At 39.6% G+C, this 22,257-nt stretch overlaps 1 protein-coding gene across 1 annotated transcript in view; it reads right to left on the reverse strand.

Moving 5' to 3' along the window:
- LOC310929905 (CUB and sushi domain-containing protein 3-like) overlaps positions 1–22,257 on the reverse strand; it is a gene marked incomplete at both ends in the record, with an annotated part of 208,391 nt that overhangs the window by 65,957 nt on the left and 120,177 nt on the right. Inside the window, 12 exons of the mRNA XM_083892768.1 lie at positions 343–520; positions 1,373–1,561; positions 2,145–2,354; positions 2,497–2,613; positions 4,324–4,393; positions 6,014–6,132; positions 10,525–10,629; positions 11,805–11,901; positions 12,020–12,144; positions 18,775–18,978; positions 19,292–19,387; positions 19,911–20,024. Coding sequence (XP_083748894.1) covers positions 343–520; positions 1,373–1,561; positions 2,145–2,354; positions 2,497–2,613; positions 4,324–4,393; positions 6,014–6,132; positions 10,525–10,629; positions 11,805–11,901; positions 12,020–12,144; positions 18,775–18,978; positions 19,292–19,387; positions 19,911–20,024 — 1,624 coding nt within the window. The remainder of the gene's footprint in view (positions 1–342; positions 521–1,372; positions 1,562–2,144; positions 2,355–2,496; positions 2,614–4,323; positions 4,394–6,013; positions 6,133–10,524; positions 10,630–11,804; positions 11,902–12,019; positions 12,145–18,774; positions 18,979–19,291; positions 19,388–19,910; positions 20,025–22,257) is intronic.

Genomic DNA, 22,257 nt, shown 5'->3' on the forward strand with positions numbered 1-22,257 from the left:
AAAAAAAAAACCTTAAACGTCTAGCCAAAGGTCAACATATTTTAATAGGTTTTGGCTCATCTACAGTGTCAAATGCAAAACTTGCCCAGCTGGCAGATGGCCTTAACATTTTGTTAACTTTTATTCAATGTGTACATCTGGTTAGGATCGCTTTGGCATTGTGTAAAGGAAAATAAATAACTTATACTTTCCATATAGTACCCTAAGACCCAAAGCAGATGCATAAAATGCAGTATCAAAGTATTATTAACCCTAAGGACCCTTGTTAATGCAGTGTGTGCTTCATATGTGCCACAAGCTGATGACTGATCAACATCAACCGAGAAGGAAATGAGGACTTACCACACAGTGACGTAGTCGTAGATTGGCTCTGTATTTATAACAGAGAAATTGATGTAGATGCCATAACCAGGAGGCACTCTGACAGTCCACATACAGTCCTGGAAGTGCGGATAGTCAGCTGGGTGTCCAGGTGAGTAAATCGTGCCATTCAGAGATGTTATATTTCCACCACAGAGAGCTGAAAGGGAGGGATGAGAGTCAGAGCATCTAGATGAAACTAGAAATCCAATTTTTGATTAACTTTAAGTGAAAACTGTTGATAAACTGTAACTGTGTATTATTCAGTTGCTGTTGATATTGCTTTAGCTACATCTGCAGGGGAGGGTTAGTTGTTGCTTGGAGCCTGATGACCATCATTCCTCTTCGGAGGGGATGTGCTAAAATTTGTCTTTGAATTGGGGGGAAAAGCTATAGCATTGGCCTGGATTAAAAAATAGTAAACTCAACAAGGACAATATAGTGGCTACAGAGCACAACAAAAGTAAAAAAAAAACACTTTCACTTATTGAAACGTATGGCTGCTTACTGATAAGAGGTAAGATGTAATTTATTATACCAAAGAAACATCTGAGAAGTCTCCTTGAAATTTACAACTGAGACAAGCTTTATCAGCTTTGTAATAAAGACTTGCAAATGCTCCATATATCACCATAATGGACTGGATCAGTTTATAGGTCCGTAAAGTGGCGCTTCATTGGTGGTAAAATTTTGTCACGTGCTTTAATGTGCCACAATAACGGACGGGACAACAGAGTGTATAAAGCATATTCTTATATTTTCTTGTATTTCAAATCATTTCAAAGACTTTACTTTTAGTGTGAAAAGAATCTCAATCTTTACTTACTTCAGCTTCGCAAAAAGTAGTACGTGTAAATTTCTCACAGATTTATTAGGGCGCATCAATTTAAATATTTTCCCAGCGAGTTTGTGGAAACAACACCGATGAATAGAATTTGCTGATGCTGTAAATTTAGATCTGTTTATTTCTGTGAGAAACACCTGTTGTGATTATGTGACACTAGCCTGTTACCTTCACAGCGAGGTACAGGGTGATTCCAGTTTCTGCTGACTCCATGCAGGCATGTGAGTGACGGATCTCCAAGCAGGGTGTAACCTGGCAGGCACTCAAAAGAAATAGTCATCCCCACGCTATAATCCTGTCCGATCACAATGCCGTTACGGAACGGCCTTGGGTCGGGACACCTCTGTAGCTCATATGCTGGGGGGAAAACAGAAAATCAAGCCCATTAATAGCAGAAAATGAAACAGGCTCTTTAGATCAAATCAGACACCACCGTTATAATATTATAAGTGTAATCGCTATGACAACCTCAAAGAGAGAAAGTCTGTGAGGCACTAAAAGCTGGTAATGTTGTATTTGTGCAAGTCATTATTTTATAATTATAGATATTATAGTGGATGTCATTTTTCAATTTTTGAGATTATGTACCGAAACTGTCATGTTATCAGTCTGTTAGGAATATCTAATGTCCATATTGGCTTTATTGCATTAAAAACCCCTGCTGATAAACCTAGCACTATTACTATTCAAGGATATCTCCTCTTGAGTGTCTCAGCAGAGGTCAATATTGATTTTTATTATCCTTACCCTTTTGTAATCTTACAGCCTCGGTACAAGTGTCTGCTGGACTAATCGCAGTCCCTGATCAGTCTCAAACCTGACTGATGATCTTTTAAGTATTCCATTAGCAAACTTCTCAATCTTCCATTTTACTTCAAAACGCGTCTATAATAACATCTAATTGTTACATTGCCATTCGGACAAATCCTCCCTTCCTCACCCTGGTAGACAATTTGAAATCCTGGTTTGTTCTGGGAGTAGTCGCTGTGGAAGAAGAGCGTGGTCTCATGGGTGGTGCTAAAGAGGGAGTTGGGCACCATGGGGCCACTGAACCTATCAATCACAGTTCCTGTCTCCTGACCCCCACAGCGCACTTCCAGATAGTCATGAACAGGCTCTGTTGAGAAGTTCAGAAACTGCAGATGGATCCCTAAAAAGCAAAAGGACGGGGTAAATGTAGGAGAACATCATAAAGAATATATGAATGAACACAGTGAAGGTGGAATGTGTAGGAGAGGAGAGGAGAGGAGAGGAGAGGAGAGGAGAGGAGAGGAGAGGAGAGAATGACAGACCGAAGCCAATAGGGAGCTGAACTCTCCAGCTGCAGTCCAGGCTGCTCTGGTAATTCCCTGGAAAGCCTGGGCTGAGAATGACGCTGTTGAAATCTGTCAAAGACCCTCCACACTGAGCTGAGGGAAACCAAAAAAGGAGAGAAGCATGTTACGTCTCCGCAGAATGGCTCAGTAGGAAAACAAAAAAAGTTAAAACTAAGTAAAACAATGACTGAGAGGCTAGAGGGACGACAAAGAACACTTTGTATGCGTGAGAGTCCCAACTGATAAATGATTGCTACAGTAGGTGTTTGTACAGCGAAGACTATGCATACTGGTTCAGTTTGTGTGTATTAGAAACATGCACATTATGTGCTCGTGTTCATATACAGACTGCAGGAGAGGCAGCTACATGGATGAGGGAGTAGATGAAGTTCTGTGCGTGTTCCTTGTGTGCTTAATATCTCTGAGCTTGAATTCTCTAAGCTTGAGGGTATCCGTGTGATGTGTGGCTTGTACATCTCTGCTTGACTGTGTGGATCATGCACCATAAGAGTATTTGTGAAATGACACCAGACTGTGGCAGATACCTTGTTTGGTGGTGCTTTAAATTAAAATAAATGAGGGAGTCAGTATTCAGTGCAGCAACCCGGCGCTCAGCAGTGGCAGTGATTACTTCACCCTCCCCCCTGCATCTACCCACCTCTTTTCTTTGAATGTGTGTTGGTGAACACTTCAGCTTGCAGTGAAGGTTACACTCACCCCGCCTCCCCTCGCTCCGCCTGTGGCATATGCCCTAGTCTTACATAAACACCCAGGTGTCATGCAATTACAGTCACCAGAGGCATTAATGTAAACTTGTAGCTAAAGCATTCCATTCTTATTTATGTGGCAAGTGGCTTAAAACACAAAGGGCAGTGCAGCAATTTCTTTGGGGACTATCAAACAAACAAACAAAAGAACACACGTAAACTGTTTTCATAGAAAACGATGAAACTGAAGAAATCTTCATAATGTTTCACTCTTTCACGAGGGCAACAACTTTTAAACTAGTTTAACGGCAAACTGCAAAAAAAAAGTGGCAAAGTGAAAACAAATTCTGGGATGTGGGGATCAGTGTATGCACCGCAGACGACGAGGCCTCGGACTAACGAGGGAGCGCACGCTTTCAAGTAAAGGCCTCTCAACAGTTAAGCTGGGATTTATGTCTGCAGTGAAGTGTGAAAACCACAGGGACAGAACATGTACATGAAGAGCACAGACCATGCGTGCTTCTGTTTAAAAGTGTGTTTTTGTGCGGGTTTATTTTCACTGTAAAGATGTGTTTGCACTGCACTGTACTGTACGTGTGTGTTTATATGCTGCATGTGCAACTGGGAGGAAACGAACCAGTCAAGTGTCAAAACTATGTGTGAAGCGACTCCTTGGTAATCACTGTGACAACTGACTTCAGAAGAAGCGTCGGGGGAGACCAAAGACTCTCATCAGGGGTATCAAAAAAAACAAACACACTGAGATGGTGCAAAGCCGTATTAGTTTTTGACAGAGAGGGAAAGTATGAAATTCTTAATCCCTTCCCCCATGTCACCTGCCTCCACTCCCCAACCCAATCTTAAATTGAAATGACTGCTTCTATAATACAATATCAAGTCCTCTGTTAAGCCAGTGATCTATTGTGTGGCTGTGCATAAGTAAGGTATTGGAATGGGAGAGGAAAAAAAGGAAAATAAATGATACAAAGGAAAATACCGTGAAGAAAAGGTAAAACAACATTGATGCTGGTCGATGCTCACCCCCATTGAACCCCTGTATGCTCATGATACTAGACGGTGTAAAAGAGTACATTACCTAAACACAGAGGCACGGGGTAATTCCATCTTCTGACAGGACCAGGCATGCAGGTAATGTATGTATTACCCTGTTCAGGAAAACAAACAACATAATCACTTCCTTCAAAATATTGTGCAGTTGGCAGTTTGCATCAGATTTTCAGTCCTCTCTGGTCTTTTCTCTGTTATTTGGATTTCTCAAAATCTCCATCTCAAGGTCTAGTGTTTAAATATTTGATGGCATCAAGAGCAGGACAGGGACCTCTTGCTGTTTCCTGGACAAAAGTACCACCTGTGGTCTAACTACAGAGAGATGTGCTACAGCTGAGAACAAGAAAAGAAAAGCATCCTCTCTAAAAGCTTTGACTTCTGTTGGTTGTTAAAGATGATCTGAAAGTGATAAATATTATTAAAGGTAATTTGCAGATATCAAAATCCTGGGTGTAAGTACGGAGGAATTTGTTATTTCACTTGATGCCATATAGGGGGCCTTTTTTTTTTTTTTTAACATTAAAAGATAACATAACATAGAAATGCGCTGTTGTAAATACGTTTATCTTCATTGTCACATTTATAATTTTAAAAAGGCAATGCAAGCAAATCTAAGCCATAGGAGTGAACAAATGAAAAAATACAGCCTCTCTTTTACAGTCAGATAAATAACAATAGGAGGTGGCTGCATGTGGTTGCAAATCCTGGACAGGGCTGTTCTTTTCCGTCCAGGTCGTCCCTGGCCATATATAATTATAACGTTTTATTATAAAACGAAAGCTGCGGGCCGTACAAAATCTGACCGTGAGCCACAATTGGCCATTGGACATACCTGATAATGGCCAATCGAAGTAGGGGGGGACGATAATGTGATAAAAATGTATACATATCTAAAAATAGTCACAGAGTTAGTTTCATTACATGATAAAAAATAATCTGCTGAGCAATGTGGATAAATATTGTGGTCAATGTGGTCTCATATAACATTAACAACACCATATTCAATACCAAAGTACAGAGATGTGAATTTTCATTGGATCAAGTGAGTTGGTCCAAGAGAAAAAGCAAGCAGGTGTTTCAATGTTATCTGGGTAATTGCATATTTTAGCAGGTCCTAAAAATTAACCAGTGGACAGTACCCATTTGGTTACCGCTGCCTTTTTATTTAATTTGACTTATTTTGGCACTCCCGCTGGGCCATTTGATGTAATTTTTTAATTAGGCATTGTATTACTCTATGCCAGGGATCTCAAACTCAAATGGCCCTCGCAGCCCGAGGGCCATTTGCGGACACCCAATCAATTTCATGTGGCCAGCCAATTAAAAAAGTCATAATGTGTTATTGCTGTATGATTTAAAAAAAAAAAAAAATAAAAAAAAAAAACGGATTAATTTTTACACAATAGTGCTTATAAACTACTTATAAACGTGTAAACTACATTGCTCCATATCATGGCCTTAAAACGTTCTTCAGCTCAAAACACCACAGCAAGGACTGCAAGAATTAAAGCTGCGTTTGAAACAAATAGGACGCAGTCGCACGGACATTCAGAGAGACAAACAAACACTACAAATAAAACTACAAGCATTAATATACTGAAAGTGATTCAAACACATCTTGCCTTAGAAAATGAAAACAGAAAATGTTCTAAAATGTTCTTAAAACTCACTTATGGCTGGTATTAAAAACAGGACACTTGATATATGCTTTGCCCTACCTGTAATGAAAAGCCTTGATCACACTGGAAAGACACCATGTCACCCACAGTGTAGCGATCGCCCACTCTTTGGCCGTTACTGGGAGGCAGTGGTTCTGGGCACGAATCCAAACCTATTGCTTAGAACAGAGTCACAACACACAAGTGTGGACAGCAATCATTCTTCTGCACAAAATGTGTACAGTGAAGATCAGCAACTACTAGACTGATTCACTGTTGAATATCCACTGCATAGTTAATATATCATGCAATACCTAAGGAAAAAAGGGAATCATTAAATTAAAACCAAACATGACATTTTAACATGTAATTACAGTGCCTCTTTTTAATAGGCTTGTAATTGCATAATTGAGCACGTTTTTTTTCTTCTTCTCTCCTTTATCATAACATTTAGAAACTGGGACAAGTCACAAAGCTGTTCTAGCGGAGGTTGTAATCGCACAATCCTTCCCGACTGTGATCTGAAGCAATCACTGTGAAATTACAACGCAATCCCTGAAGTATTTCTCAACAGAGGCATTGGACTCCACTGGAACAATGTGATTACAACACCACTTGCCAGGTGCAGAAAGTCCTGGTGTTGTGTTTAAAACCTTAAAACTATTATGATCCCAGCTATATTAATTAATAGATAGTAGTTGGCTACTTTTATGTTAAGGGGGAAAAATGGTAACAAAAGTAAATAGATAGACCTAAATATATCATATAAACAAAACGTTTGATTTGTGAACATCTATCTATGAAGCAAGTTGTGTCTGCCTGTGACAGGCATATCCCGCTGACCGTTAGTCAGATCGCCCTAAGACTTTTGATATGGTTGAGCATGGCCCGATGGTGTGCATACTTGATTTTCACATTTTTTGGAGGAATTTTAATTTTCACTGATTTATCATGCTGCACTTTCGCTAATTTATCACGCTACACCAGGCAGGTAGCGGCTCATCAGCAGCAGCTGTGCTGTCTGGAGGTGGGAGTGAAGAGGCTGTCCTCACGGTGGGTGAGACATTTTCACACGGTTCACCGCAGAAAGTGGTATTTTACTGAAAGGACGAGGTGTCCATTCACCAATACGCGAGCACATATTTATTTTGCATTAGCATGCTACTACTTTGAGACTAACTTGGCGAACCTGTTTCCAAAGGTAAGCTAGCGAGGCTACGATTAGCATTAGTGTGGGGCTAACATAATACATAACACTGTGCAACCTCATTAGGCACTTCATTTTCGATTAGCATTAGCATAGCTTGCTGTTGTTGAAAAATCTTCTTCAGCTCCCACTATAGGAATACATACTTCCTACAGGCACTGCATTAATTATGATAAGTGATATATATGTACAAACATGTTCATATGTGTGTTTTTCATATGTCAATAGGATATTGTGAAACCACTGTGCACAATGCTACATTAAAACATGCTGCTGCACTGCCCCAACAGTAATAAAAGAGAAATGACAGAAGGGGGACCTGAAATAACTCTGAAAAGCATTTTTTTACAACGCAGACATTTTCCACATGACACATTATTAGCATTCTGTAGAGTGAGTAAGTAGTGCAAAGGAGGACATACAAAATAAAGCACCACAAAAAGGCAAACAACATCTCCACCTGTTTGGAGGCACAGTTAACACTTCAACACTGCACTTGTAGGAGGAAAAATGACAAAAAATTAACAGGGCACACAATGGTGGGTGGATGGGTGTAAACACAGCAGCAGGATTGGCCACAGAAGAATCAGAATAATTAATAAACACCTCTTCGGGGAGCTAAATAACGAGAAAGGCCACCATACTTAGTAGCTAAGAAAAGCCAGGGAGTGGGAGTGGGAGGGAGAGAGTAAGAGAGCGCCAAGAAGAGCAGCCAAAAATAAAACAGTTGAAGAATAGCAACTATAGAACAAGTGCATGGGTTCTCCAAAGTGTGACATTTTTTTCCACATGTGGATAATAATAAAAAAGCAAAAAAGTTTTGGAGATATAGTGCAATTTTTCAAAGATTCTCCAAGCTGATTTTGTGATAAAAGTCATCGAGGCAATGTTTGCAGTGTAAGGCTTACATAAAATGAGGTTTGACATCAAATGCAGCGATAAATTCACAGGTTTCATTTATCTATCCTAACTTCACAGAATTGGAAATGACATTGATAGGAACTCAATGTCATGTTCAAATAACCAACCCTATTCTGCTGAAGTAGCCATTAAATATTGAAAATTGTGGTCATAAAATGATCACATGATCAGAATCAATACTCAGACAGATTATTCCATTCAAACCTTTGATTGATTGGTATTAAGTGTGGGATTCATAGGTAAAAGTGTGCCAAAAATATTATACACCACCATCAACAACCCGGACTGCAAGGCGGAAAGGCACTTTGGGTCCATGGATTCATGCTGCTTATGATAAATTCTGACTCGACCATCTGTAGCCTCAGCAGAAATCCAGATTCATCAGAGCAGACCAAGTTTTTCCAAGTCTTCAGCTGTCCACTTGTTGTGAGCCTGTGCCCAATGCAGCCTCACATTTCTGTTATTGGCTGACAAAACTACAAACTTTAAAAAAGTATTCTCCCTCAAGGCCCAATGTGTTTAGTTAGAGATGTTTCTGTGCTCCTCACTAGTAAGAGTGGTTATCGGGTTTACTGTGACTGTTATGTTAATTTAAACATCAAATCATTTCATTCCACTGAACAGCTGCCGACTGGATGTTGAATTTGTTTGTTTATTTTACATGACCTTGAACACACTGTTCAGTTTCAGAAAATACTCAAAGTAGTATGTGCGGTACCAGAAAAACAAGTCACTGAGATTTATTTTTCCCTCTCAACGTTGATGTCAAATGCAAACTAACTGAAAGTCTACACCCTTTCACTAATTTAGATGATAGCTATAATATATCTGTAAAGATATGATGAGATTTCTACTCTAAATGTAATGATTATGCGTCTAAGATGCAGGATATGTCTATCCACTAAGACTGTGACACAAGCATTTACCTGAAAAGTGAATTAATGAGACGTCCATCATCTGAGGGTGAATTCATCTCCAAATTATTTTGAATTGATTTATATTTCAGTCACAATCTCTCAATCCAATTGATGTGGAAATAAAATCATTCTCTGCAGACTGCAGAGAATGAAGCCCAGTGTGGGACTTCATTTGGGATGCAAACCATGATATTGCCAGTGAAATGGGCCATATTTGTTTATAACTATGGCATACTGTCTGCCTTTGGACAGCTAGAAGCCTAAAAAAAATAGGAGAAAAGGAAGAAGACCAGAGCCTGGCTACACAAGGCATCAGCAAATGCACTTTACTAGTGCAGCAATGGCAAAGTGTAAGACAGTCAGAAAGGAAGGAGCCAACTGTGAGACATGATGGGAGGAGGTGGGTAAGTGCAGATAGGAAAGAACCCACTGAGAGACATGGCTACAGAGGGTATTGTGAAAACGAAGCACCGACTGTGAGAGACACGACTGTGAAATCATTCAGTGGTATGACACTCGTGGCCTGACACGGCTGACAGCGAGGACAGATTTAGTGACAGCCAAGCATTTTATGCTTCCTGTGTTTTGCAAAAAAAAATAAAAATGTGTAAACTGGTTTCACTTAAAAACATAAAACATTATTTTGTTGTGCCGTTTACGGGATATCAAATGTTGGTTATGTCAAATAAGCAGTGCATATCCGTCAGCTTCACTTTAAGCATCATGACATTTACGTCTTCCCCCACTCTCATACAAGCAGCGGTGACACTTTTACACAACTCTTTATGTACTTCACAGAAAATGGGTGGCAATGGGTCGAGATTTCTTCAGTGCGTCAACAACTGGTAAGTAACACACTAGTAGGAAGATAAGCTTACAATCCAACCAACCTAGGAGAGACCAAATTAAATGAGAGGAAAATTATCTTGACATTAAACCAGACAAAGGGAAAGTGCCTGAGATGTAAATAACTGTGAGGAAATTGCTCTCAAAGGACAGTGTTATTAAATAACTGCAAAGCGCTCCATGCATCACCAGCAGATCATCATCCCTGTTTTTATTTATACAGTTTTTGAACGGAAAGACTTTGCAAATCAGTTGCTCTTCTGGGGCCAGCATCATGTCTTAAATCTTCAATTTTTGCAAACAGCAAATGGTTAGCATTCTCTTTAGTAAATATGCTCCTAAGTGAATAGCCTGTTAAGAGACAAATACATTTAGTCACTAAATGAAGAAGAATGAGGGTCGTGCATCTTGAAGATAAGGGAGGATTTAAATATAACGGCATCTTGAAATACCATGCACAATAACATAAAAGACTAAAAATGTGTGGATAGAAAGGGAGAAAATAAGTTTGCCTACTTTGCTCCCTCACATATCAACTGTCCAACTGTGCCACCCAGACCAGCTGTCCCCCTTACTTCTTATAACCCAGTGCAGCTGCTAGAAGTCAGTGGCAGATGGACACATTGAAACAGACAACAGACAAAAAGACAGGCAGACAGATGAGTCGTCTCTCCTCATACCTGTGTACTCCAAGTGAAAGCCAGCGGCCGACACGCTGATGTCAGACTGGAAGGTCAAGTACAGGTTGTTGGATGTGCTGTTCAGCAGCTGGGGAATTGTCGTGCCTACATTTCATGATAAGAAATACAACAGGTTAGTTTCAAATTAAAGCCACCAAAGACATGTGAACATGTAAGGACAGTTCCATGCAGGTGAGACGACAACCTAAATAAAGTCATCTGCTTTATTTTGTTGAATATGCTCTGTATTCCACTTCACAGTGATGATAAAGTGTGGACATGGCAGCTTTCGCCGCAGCATTTTCACCTGCATGACCTTGTTTAATGAGAGTTGTTGAGTACATCAGCAGGTACAAATGAAATCATGGTGCTGAACTAAAATACAAAGTGCCTTATGTAACAGGAATAAATGACAGACAATCAATTGCAGAAGGAGGAGAAAAAAGCAGAGTATATATATATATATATATTTTTATTTTTTTTTAAATAAAAGGCATTAGATTGTTTTTGGTGCAAACGGCTCAATACAGTATTCACATTTCAGTAAATACTATGTGCTATCTTCTCTATTTAACAACAACAATAATAATGATTTAACTACATGATCGCATATGCTGCTCCTGTTCCACATTTTAATCCAACACGTTCTTCAACACATTTCCTCCAGAGGTTCATTTAGAATAGCTGGATCTACGCGATAGCTGCCATGAACGCAAGAACTGTTCTGCAACTGAGACACATTTCCACCATAGAAAATCTTACATGGATGGTAACACTGAAGACCGTTTTATAGATTCCAGGCATACACCTTGTGCAATTTGCATGGAGACGTTCACATATAATCACCTTCATCACTTTGCGCGACAATAAAATTGATTTCTAGCCATTTAAACCGTTTCACCCTTTTGACACTGCTGCCTGCACAGTGACAGGTGAACTATGAAGTCATTATAATATCTAGTCACAGCCAATACAGGCAGATGACCCTCTTTTACACCAGTCTCTCTTATGCTAGGATTCAACATCTACAATTATGTGGTGGCTTATTTCTAGATGTTGCAAGAGCACAGTTATTTTCATTTGAGGCAACTCTACATTAGTAACATTCCAGATAATTTACTTTCTCTTTGTCTTCTTAAACGGGTTTTCAGAGCGTGTTCGCCGAGGACATGCCAAATGTAATCAGTCCCATCACCACATCATCCTGTTGCTAAGGCCCTGTGAGGTCTGACTGGAATACAAGAGAGAGCTGACAGAAAATTCAGTTGTATCAGATTTACCTGAGTAGCTACCAAGCCTTGGAGCATTGCTGTCAACCCCATCAAAAAAATCAAGCGAGTCCCAGTTGTGTTCTGTGGCGAAGGTCACAACTTGTATCTGAAAAAGAAAGATATCATAAAATAAATCCTAAAAAGCAAAATATCTAATGCATGTATGTAATTCCTATCACCAATCCTAAGTCATAACACTAAGGGCTACATCTGTGTTCTCTCACTTGGATGCCGGCTCCCTCAGGAACTGAGATTTTCCAAGCGCAGTTCAGATAGTTGGCGTATGATTCCGGGTATCCAGGGGAGAGGATGGTGCCTCGTCTTTCACTTAACACTCCACCACAGGGAACTAGACAAAAGGAGAGAAAAGCCACGAGTGAGAAGGGGTGGAATCTCATGACAAAGCCAGCAATAATGTGTTCTCGGAGTCAGAATGAAAGACAAGTAGAGATAGAATAAATATAGTGCAAATGGTTGCAGTGTTCTTAGTGCCCTGTGTGCGTGTTATGTCATAGTTCAGAGTCGAGTGTGTGTGTCTGGGCAGGGAGAGGTGTGATGTAAGCCACAGCTCTTCGATTTTGGAAGCTCTTCCTCAGTCTGCTTCCACTTTCCTCCATTTGCCAAGCGCCAGCAGTTCAAACAGGGAGTGTCCAGGTTGTGTGCTGTCCGTGTCTGTGCAGGTGGCGTTCTTCCTTTCGTCGACTGGTATACAGTTGATCTGCTGGCCTGCCCTTACCAAAATCTAACTTTAAAAAAAAAGAATATGCATTCTTGTCTGTACAATGTGTACAACTTTAATGTTATACTGGTGGATTGGCTTTGATGCACACTTAAACCACAGATGTAATTTACATGTAATGTAACTTTTATTGTTTATCTATAAATCACATCTTTCATTGGTAAATACTGTCTCTCTATGCAAGCGTTGTGTCTTACAGTGGCACACATCAGGCACTGTTATATTTGGGCATGGGTTAAAAAAAAAAGGAAAAGGGCCAAGAAGAACTATACATTTTCTTTATTGCATTTCAGATGAGGGGGCCAATTGGCTTTGTGTGCAACCTGCTAAGTTGTACACTGCGCTTGGCTCTATTTTTTATTCATTAAGGATTGTGGTAGCTCAGCCTTGCAGACCACAATCCTTTGGCTTATCGTACTCAACAAAACAGAACTAAATGCTTTCCCCTGCTTTCGTAATAGGTTGATTCCACGTGTACACCCTCAGGATGTGTGGACTGAGGCTCTGAGGACTTTAGGAAGGATAGTGGAAGACTGCAAGGCTTCATGGGCCACTAACAGATTGGCCCTCTGCTCTTTTAACTCATTGCTGTTGATTTTTTCTGTTGCTTGTTGATCATTTGTCTTACCCTACATGTATCTGTCATTACAATGAGTGGATTGTATGGATAACTGTGATTTAAAGGTCCCATATTATATCCTATTTCTCCAAGTTAAACTAGCTCCCTGGTGTAGTAGTATCTCTCCTCTGAGGCTGGAAGTTTGTGTAGGACTCTGTGCTGCACTGTGGATGCACAGTATGTACTGTTCGGATACCGTTGCCCTCGCCAGCACTCTTGCGTGTTTTACGGACAAAGCGGAGCTCCACAAGACAACAATTCCAGGAATTTAGCGTCTTGTGGCGTCCCAAGGAGCACGGAAGTCAACATCGCGTTTTTTATCTCCTGTACTTAGACTGAGGAGGACCACAAAAACATGAGTGAGTCATCTTTTTTCACACTTTAGTGACTGGTAGGACCTCCCGAGTCCCAAATGTAAGTATTAAAATTTAAAAGTTGATTTTGCATTTTTTACAGTAAAATGCATTTGTATTATCTCTTAACATATTTCTGCATCATGTGGTGTTTGGGCTTTGTTGCAACGGTCATATGACAAAGTTACAAAAATGTATGTGCTTTTTCACCCTTTAGACATCATACACAAACAAGTGTTTCTTGGTTTTTTCTAAAGATATACGTGAAGGTTAAAAAACAACAAACCTCTTCGGCTTCCTTTTACATCCAACTCAGTAACTGCAGCCCTCTGATATTCAAGGTAAGCTAGCATTGGTATTGAGCTGTTTTCCTACCGTGTAGGAACATGAGGATAGCTGTCTCTCAGAGCAGAGGAGGCTCTTCAGCAGAGAAGTACAATGTGTTCTCAAAATGAGAAGTCAGATGCTATTCGTCAAGGACAATGTTTTTTCCAGTACAGGTCAATAGGAATCAGTGTTTTTGAGTTCCATCTGTCACCCGAGGGTTTGATGTGAAAGACAAGCGACATGGAAAACAAGACAAATATAATATGCTAAGACTGCAGAAAGTGGGAAAAAAGTGAGCTTTCAGCTTACCACAATATCAAAACTTTTCAAGATTTTAAAAGGTGATACTATCCTAAAAATACCCAGGGAATATTGCCAAAGTGACTTGCCAAATTACATTTCCCACTGAGAAACATATTAGAGAAAATTAGCTCTACCTTTCAGCAATGACACAACAGTGCAATAACACTTCCATTTCATGTCAATCTGTAGCTAACTCATGTCACATGTAAAGTATTTAACATTGGAATTGATTAAATTCAGTGTCAAAACTGAAGGAGAGCAGTATGAGCTGAAAGTGAGGGATGAAGGTCAATAAGATATGAAATGTTGTCACCATGTGGAAACTGGTTAAAAGCTTCTTGAATGTAGGATGAGCCTGAACACGACATTAGTGATGATTAGCCAGTCTATAATATGTCAGTAATGTTTTGTTTTTTTCTTGTTTTCTGTTTATAATTTCCTGCTGCCTCTCCAAAATCTATCTTGAGTGAAAAGCTACACATTGAAAAAACTAGTTCTCATTAGATGTTTAATAGTTCTCATCTCCACAAAGGTCTGAGCAGTAATTAATACTATTCCAAGAAAATTTAAAAAACTCCTCTCCTGAGCTGTCAGTTATCTGAATTGCTGGAGCAAGATTAGAAATCATGACACTCATAAAATGCTTCCCACCCATTTTCAATCTGTGTCAGACTCATTATGTCAGTTGCTGCAGGTAGATCACACGCACACACACTACCACCGCCTGATATGCAGAAACTGTTCAAAAATCCCCAAATCTTTAATCTAAAAATCAAATCCACCTGTTTATCTAGTGTGTAGTGTGTTATTCCAGTATTCCAGGAGTACTATATTAATGTAATAATCTGATTATGTAGTCTAAAAAGCTTATCAAAGCCTGTTTTATGACCAAAAGCTGCATCTTGTCAATTCTCTGATTACAAACTATTTACAACAATCATGTCTAAAATCCATGTTACAGCAACATATATTTTTCTTCTCATTATAAGCAGTAGAGTTTGAGTCTTCACCTTAAACGCAAGCTTTCCGTTTTCATTTTATAATGGTACACCATAAGCCAACTATTGCAAACCCATTTCTCCCAAAATGATATAGCTTAAGTGGGTCTGAATAAAAATGCTTATTGGTCCCGTACTCTGAGAAGATTGTGTTATTGGAGGTTTAAACAAATAGCCCATATTAGCCAGTGGGTCAAATATGTTATGGACAATAAGCAAAACAGGACAAAATCACAGTTTAATGACTATAAACTATTAAGAAAACAAGCAATGTTTTCTGTATGCAATGTGTAGTGATGTTTATGCAGTGGTAGAGGTACTAAGTACTAAATACAGTGAAATAGGCAGTAGTGTCCACTTTCATTATAGAAAATATAGTAAATCCCAGAAGAAGCATGACCCGTGTGTAGCTCATTCTGCTCCTAGAGGTAGTTCAGCCTTGGGCCGCAATGGGACACTTAAAGCTGCAGTGCGCAACTTTTAAATATAAATGAATGTCCTTCAGATTCAAGCCATCGCCAGAAAAGCACATACAATGCTGATCAAGTCCATGTGTCCCTCTCTGTCCCTCTGTGTTTGGAATGTTGTGTGGCTCATTCAAGGAAGTGATGTTTGTTGTTGTTTTATATAAAGACTGAAGGAGGCAAGGCAACAGCAACATGGCGCTAGTAAAGCAACACAGCTGGAAATAGTTGGAGTGTGGCTGAAAATGTTTTGTAGAAGTGCGCTTCATGCACAGGCACATTTTAGTTTTTAACACTTCTGAAAGTGTTCAAGTCAACACTGTATTCCATAGTGTGGGCAAACAGAGTATGAATCATGGCAATCTGTGATCTTATGCAATGCTGGGTACATATATATATATATATATATAATCCTAAGTAACTCAACAGCCTGTCTCTGTTACACAAACCAATTGAAAATGTTGCAATCCATCAGTACTTATTTCAACCCCCCCCCCCTCTCTTTTTTTTAGATGTTTCACAATATGAATTGATTCCAGCATTTAAACTCCACTCTGAAAAATCCACAGTCAGCCACATTACTTTAGAATATGAACGCTTCTTATAAAAGTATTTCAAGTCAGTCTAAATGAAACGCACCAAAATGTCTGTTTTCAAAAGGGGCCGGCTAAACATTATGCATCTACTCAGGTGAAGCTAATTAAATTGCGATAAAATGTTATGTAAGCCAAGTTAATGCCTAAAACCATAATTCACCAGCTTTATGAGAACATAAGCAGAACAAGTGTTGCATGACAAGCCAAGTCAATCACAGCTGGACGAGGAGCTGGATATGAGTCCTTTGAAACACAGGTAGCTCACAGGAGAGCAGTGTCGGATATGTCATATCTCATAAAGGGGGCTTGAGTAATTGAGTATATTGTTTTTGTTGAAGCTTCCATGAAACTATAGGCATCATTCTGGACAGGCACTGTGATGCTGGGGGGGTTGCAGCCAGATTCAATATCCACAAAAATCTACATGTTTAAAATGGAGCTGTACAACCCACCGCTATTCCCTTAGTACTTGGCAGTAAACTCCAGTGAACTCTGGCTTGAAATGACTTGCGCTCACTGGCTGAACCTGGCTGGAAGTTGCTGGCTGGCACGAGGCTGGAGGCTTCAATAGATTTAGTTCTTCATCTTCCCAAGGTAGACATGTGGGTGTCTTTGTCAAGCGCATGTCTTTCAATAGGTGAATGTGTTTGGTAACGGAGTGTGCAGACGAGACAAACATGCGGTTTACGTATATGTTGCTCTCTGCATTAGGGCATTCATTTTTTTCAGATCAACTTATCCATCAATAAAGTCGAGTCGACAAGTCGTTTGATGAAGTCACATCACATTAACAGGGCGGAGGAACACAGCTGTACAACAATTGTGCAATATGCTGTTCACTCAACATGCCTTCTCAAAGACATTTAAAGAAAACAAAACATAGGCTAATACCTTCAATTTTCAGGTAATTTAAAGTGCACAACAGAAAGCACAACAAGTCTGGGCTACATCCCCCCGATCTGCTCGTCCGAAACCCCCCACCAAAGCACAGCGTCGTACCCGCTCCCAGGGCTGACGGGCTAGGGAAAAACACATGACTTGTACCTCGACACACTGGCTTTTCTGTTAATGCCCTACTATGCATACACTGTGCATGAGGATGGCTCTAATTTTGTTGAGTTGCTGTCTTTATACACCAGGAAGTCAAATATATGATGAGATGCTTATATGTATATCATGTGCTGATGTAATATCAAACTTGCATCCACCTATAAGCAAATGTAAAAGACTGGTCTTTTAAGACTTTGTCTTAAATTACATTTAATACTATTTTGAATGAATAGACTACAAACTCTGATGCATTAATCACTTTCAACTATGGTGAAATAGCTACTGACAGGAAGTGTCTTCTGTACCTACTTTACCTACACTTTACAACAGACAGAATGGAGGCATGTTTCTGGTCACTCAGCCGACTTCAAATGTTTGGTCTCCTCCTCCTTTCTCTGTGGCAAATGTTATTATTTTGAATGCTTCACTGTGTTAACCAGCTACAGAAGGCACCAACTGTGTGTGTCTGTTTTGTTGTTGAGCAGGTAGTGTACCGTGGGATTTCAGGACTCCTCGCTGGAATCAGCAGCTGTTCTGCTGTTCTGAAAGCAGTGAGATTGAACGCACTCAGTAAAGTTGCAGCTGGACAGGTGAGCTGTCAGCTGAGACAAAAACTCAATATGAGGCTCTCTAAAGGGGAGTTACTTATTTCACACTGTCATTTCAGATCATTCTTATTGTATTATTATTATAATAGAATTACAGGTAGGCTTTATTGTAGGGTACTGTGTGCACACGAAGTGTAATGCATTATCTTGACGGCTCCATAAATTACAGTGTTTCTAATATTTTTATACCTCCATTTGCATACAATATGAGATGATACAGTTTTACATGTATTGAAATTTAAATGTATATGTTGTATTGAATTAAATTGTACATTTAAAAAAGCTATTAAGGATATATTGCACTTCAGGTTTGGGCTCTTGGTGAAGTGTTAGGTTCTGTTTGTACCTCAGTCCTCAAACTATCAATTTCACTATAATGTTAAAACAGCAACACCAAGTAACGCTGTCAACGTTTTACAGGTCACCGTTTCTTCAAACAAATTAGCTTTATGCCAACCTATTGTAGACCTTTCTGTGAGTGACATTTTCTCAACAACCAATAATTAGGTATTCCTTTGAATTCTGCATCTCCTTTATACTCTGCCATGACATTTAACATGCGGAAGATGACTTTCACATAATTATGTGTGTGAGAGTTGCGGTCAAACCAAAATTACATTTTAATTCATTTTGCAGTCTAATAGTATTGTGTCACAGAAATCCTTCTCCCTTGGTATAAAATGTATGTGACACTTGATTACGTTTGCCCTTGCCTCTCTCTTTCTGTCTGAACTATCTAGACCAGAGATTCTTTGCAACGGGTGACAGACATTAAGATCAGTAAGGACAAGGAAAAGCAGACATCAAAAAAATGTTTGCACCTGCTCCCGCTTTTTGAATCTGTGTGTGCATGTGAGAGGGTCTGAGAGACAGAGAGCACGTGCAGAGGATGAAGTGAGGAAAGGAGGATGAGGGCGCTTACCAACACATGTGGGCACAGTGCCGTTCCACTGGGCTAGAGCACTGGGCACGGCCTCACACCTGATGGCGTTGGAGCCGTGCAGTGTGTAACCTGGATTGCATTCAAATAGCACCACCATTCCGATGCCAAAGTCGTTCCCTATCCGCTTCCCAAACCGGGGCTCGGGGACCGAGTTACATTGACTGGCGCTTGTCCGGGGGACAGCTAGGGATAAGATGGGAGGAGAAAGAAACAGAAAGACAAAGCGTGGTGAATGGGTGTGTGGTATGTACAAAAGACAACCAGGATAAAAGGAGGGCAAAACAAAGGCGGCAGCTAGAGAAAACACTTGTGAATCTACTTGCACATCATTAGCCACTCTGCTCTGACACGATAAACCATTTCACTCAGTCATGTCCAGCCAAATCCAACAGCACACTTGTGTGTTTCAAAACACACTCGGTGCAACAGAACAGTCAGTGCAACAGAACACTTACACGCCACAATTCTGGAAACAAATCGGAAAAAGCAGTCTTACCTTGGTAAACAAAATGAAACCCCTTTGCAGTTTCTGTTCCATTTGTAGTAAACTTGAGCGTTATCTTGTTTCCTGAACTTAAAGGAAGTGTCTCTCCTAAAACGTACAATCAAATGAAACCTTATTAAAACAATTGAAAATCATGGAAATGATTAAACACAAATATACCCTTGATACAAAAGGAAAATCATTGCTTTCTAAGTATCATGTGATTGCATCTTGTTAGGACATTTAAGTGCAGGTTGATGTGGTTGACAGTGCATTGTCAGTGTTGCTGTACAGTGAACGTTTTAAGATGAACCATTGTTTACAAGGTTTCAGTCTAATCATGTATTGTGTGATAACATCTTACAGTAGGTGGTTTGCTTTTGTTATTTTAATTGGGCTCTCAGTTGCAATCAGCGTGTGAAAATTATTTTAATTGTAGAATAAATCAGTATAAAGCTGATTGTATTTCTCAAATAAATAACAGTTATTTGAGTTGACATTAGATTAGAGATGGACGTGCTCTCTTGCAAAGTAAAATACTTTTATCCACAGAGCTACAACTCATACCTATGACCTAATACAGAAGCATAAATAAAAAACAAGACAGTTGACTTAAGGGCTATGTTTTTACCTGAATGTGATCCATATATGGAGGAGAGCAGAGCTGAATCTGCAGATGATCCATCATAAATCTCGACCACATCAGTGTTCAAAGTCTGGAAAACCACAAACTGGCCAAACAACACTGCAAAAAAGTAGAATGGAGACAAAGAACAGAGTTAGAAAAGGGTAATTAAAAACACAACATTTGAATTTGTGGCAATTCAAATTTCCAATTTCCATTCCATTCACTGAGATTGTTTTCATTGTCCTTAGAAGCCAATTACCAGGTAAGATAGAGATAATTTAATGAATACAAATCTTTTACTTCTCAATCTTTGAAAGAGCTGCTTTTAAAAACATCATTGTTTTGACTGAACTACTCAGCCTAAAAAGTCATGTATGCAATGCAATTAGCAAGTTTGAAAAGGACACCTTTCACATCTCTTACACACACAGATTTAAAATGAAAAGAGCTATTGAGCAAATCTCAATTGTCTTTTTGTCAATCTGACATGCCTAGTTTGTTTAAAAACACTGCCGACATTAACACATCAACAACAATGGCAGCACAGTTGCTCACTTGTTTCACCAGGAAGAAGTGGACAGAATGCAGTGCAGAGCAGCAGTTTGTAATGAACCTCAATGTAATGGACCAATTAAATTCACATGAAGGGAGACTTATTTTCCATTTATTCTGAATTTGTTGGTTCCACTGTTCAGTGAACACACTTTTAATTGCTCGCATAAATATGTGGTGCCACCTATAGCCACCGTTTCAAACCATTTTAATACAGGTGAAATGTTTCCTACATTAGCACCATTTACGAAACGTGATACGGGTTTGCTTTGTTTCATTAGTGATGTGGTAAAATGTCGACAAATCTCAAACAAAGCAGAAAACCATATAATTTAATGAGTTCTGCTGTGTGTGTGTTTGTGTGTGTGTGCACAAGAGAGACAGAACCTGAGGATATTGGGATGCTTAATTTATTTTCCCTTTGTGCCGAGAAATGTTGTCCAATATTTTATGTATATAAACCAGCTCTGTCACTTTGCAGCAACGAGATGTTAACAAGTCCCAAGCCTTGTATCCACAGCCTCTGTGGCATGGACCTAAATGGGTTCTGTTTGTCAAGTCCTCAAAATATCAATTACACGATAATGTCAAAACACCAACACGGAGTAACATTTTTGACTTTCGGTTAGAGTTTTACAGGTCACTATTTCTTCAATTTAGCATACACCAATCTGATGTAGACCTTTCTGTGACATTTTCTTAACAACTAATAATTAGTTGTTCCTTAGAATTCCGTTTCCCTCTCCTGTCTTTTTTTTTTTTTACTGTGCCATGACATTTAACATGTGGAAAATAACCTTTAAACAATACTGATACTACATGTCCTACATTTTATCTAAAGTATTGTGTCACTATTAAAAATGTAGCTGTTTTTTTTTTCTTTTCTTTTTACCTTAATAAAAGGGAAATATCAGAAATCTCTCAGTTGCAGGCGGAGCATTATACAGTATATTCGATCGGCAGCAGCTGGCAAGCTGAGCTTCAGTATCAGCAGGAGAATGAGTAAATCATTTTATACTCTAGGTTACAAGGGCAGACTGCTTGCAGAGGTAATGAACAAGAAGAACCAGAGCAGCATCTATCCAGACCGGAGTGATATTTGCAGGTGTGATTATGCTGATTAATGTTCTGCAGCGGACATATAACTAGCTACCTAGGCAGCAAACTGACATTATTAGTGTTCTTTCATTTTGTGAATGCTTTTAGTCTCTTGCTCCACAAGCCAAGTTGCCAGACAGTACCCAATTCCTGTGTTTTATGTTGGATTTAGAAGGAGACTGCGAAAGCTCTCAGTAGGAGAGCCTTTCATCAGCCTTTTATTGGGGTGTCTCATTACTCATTTAAAGGTAGGGTTGGAGATCCTGGAAAAACTGTTCGAGCAGGCTACATTTTGAATTCAAAGGTCCAAGCCCCTTTCTTCAGACTTCCCTCCAAAGCTATGCTTCCAGAGCACAGGAACGCACAATGCTTGTTCACAAAGAGCGTTGGTTCCACGCGGATTCACAAGCACATCTGTAACTTTGGATACTTTTCTGTCACGGCAACTTTTTTTAGATACTAAAAACAATGCTTTCGGTTGTCGCCATCGTTCAAATGCAGCACCGATGTTCACTCTGATGTTGGATCACACTGCATCAGCCTTTTTCTTGGCAGTAGCTTTCCTAAAAAACATCTTCCGTTTGCGACCAACACCTGTTTTAGTAACGAAGGGGGTCCCACGCATGCATGGGCAGATAGCAATTTGATTGATGCATCACGATCCAATTAATACATTTGGGCCGTTCAATAACATTGGATG

Source organism: Microchirus variegatus (assembly GCF_963457635.1).
Source record: "Microchirus variegatus genome assembly, chromosome: 1".
Taxonomy (NCBI): domain Eukaryota; kingdom Metazoa; phylum Chordata; class Actinopteri; order Pleuronectiformes; family Soleidae; genus Microchirus; species Microchirus variegatus.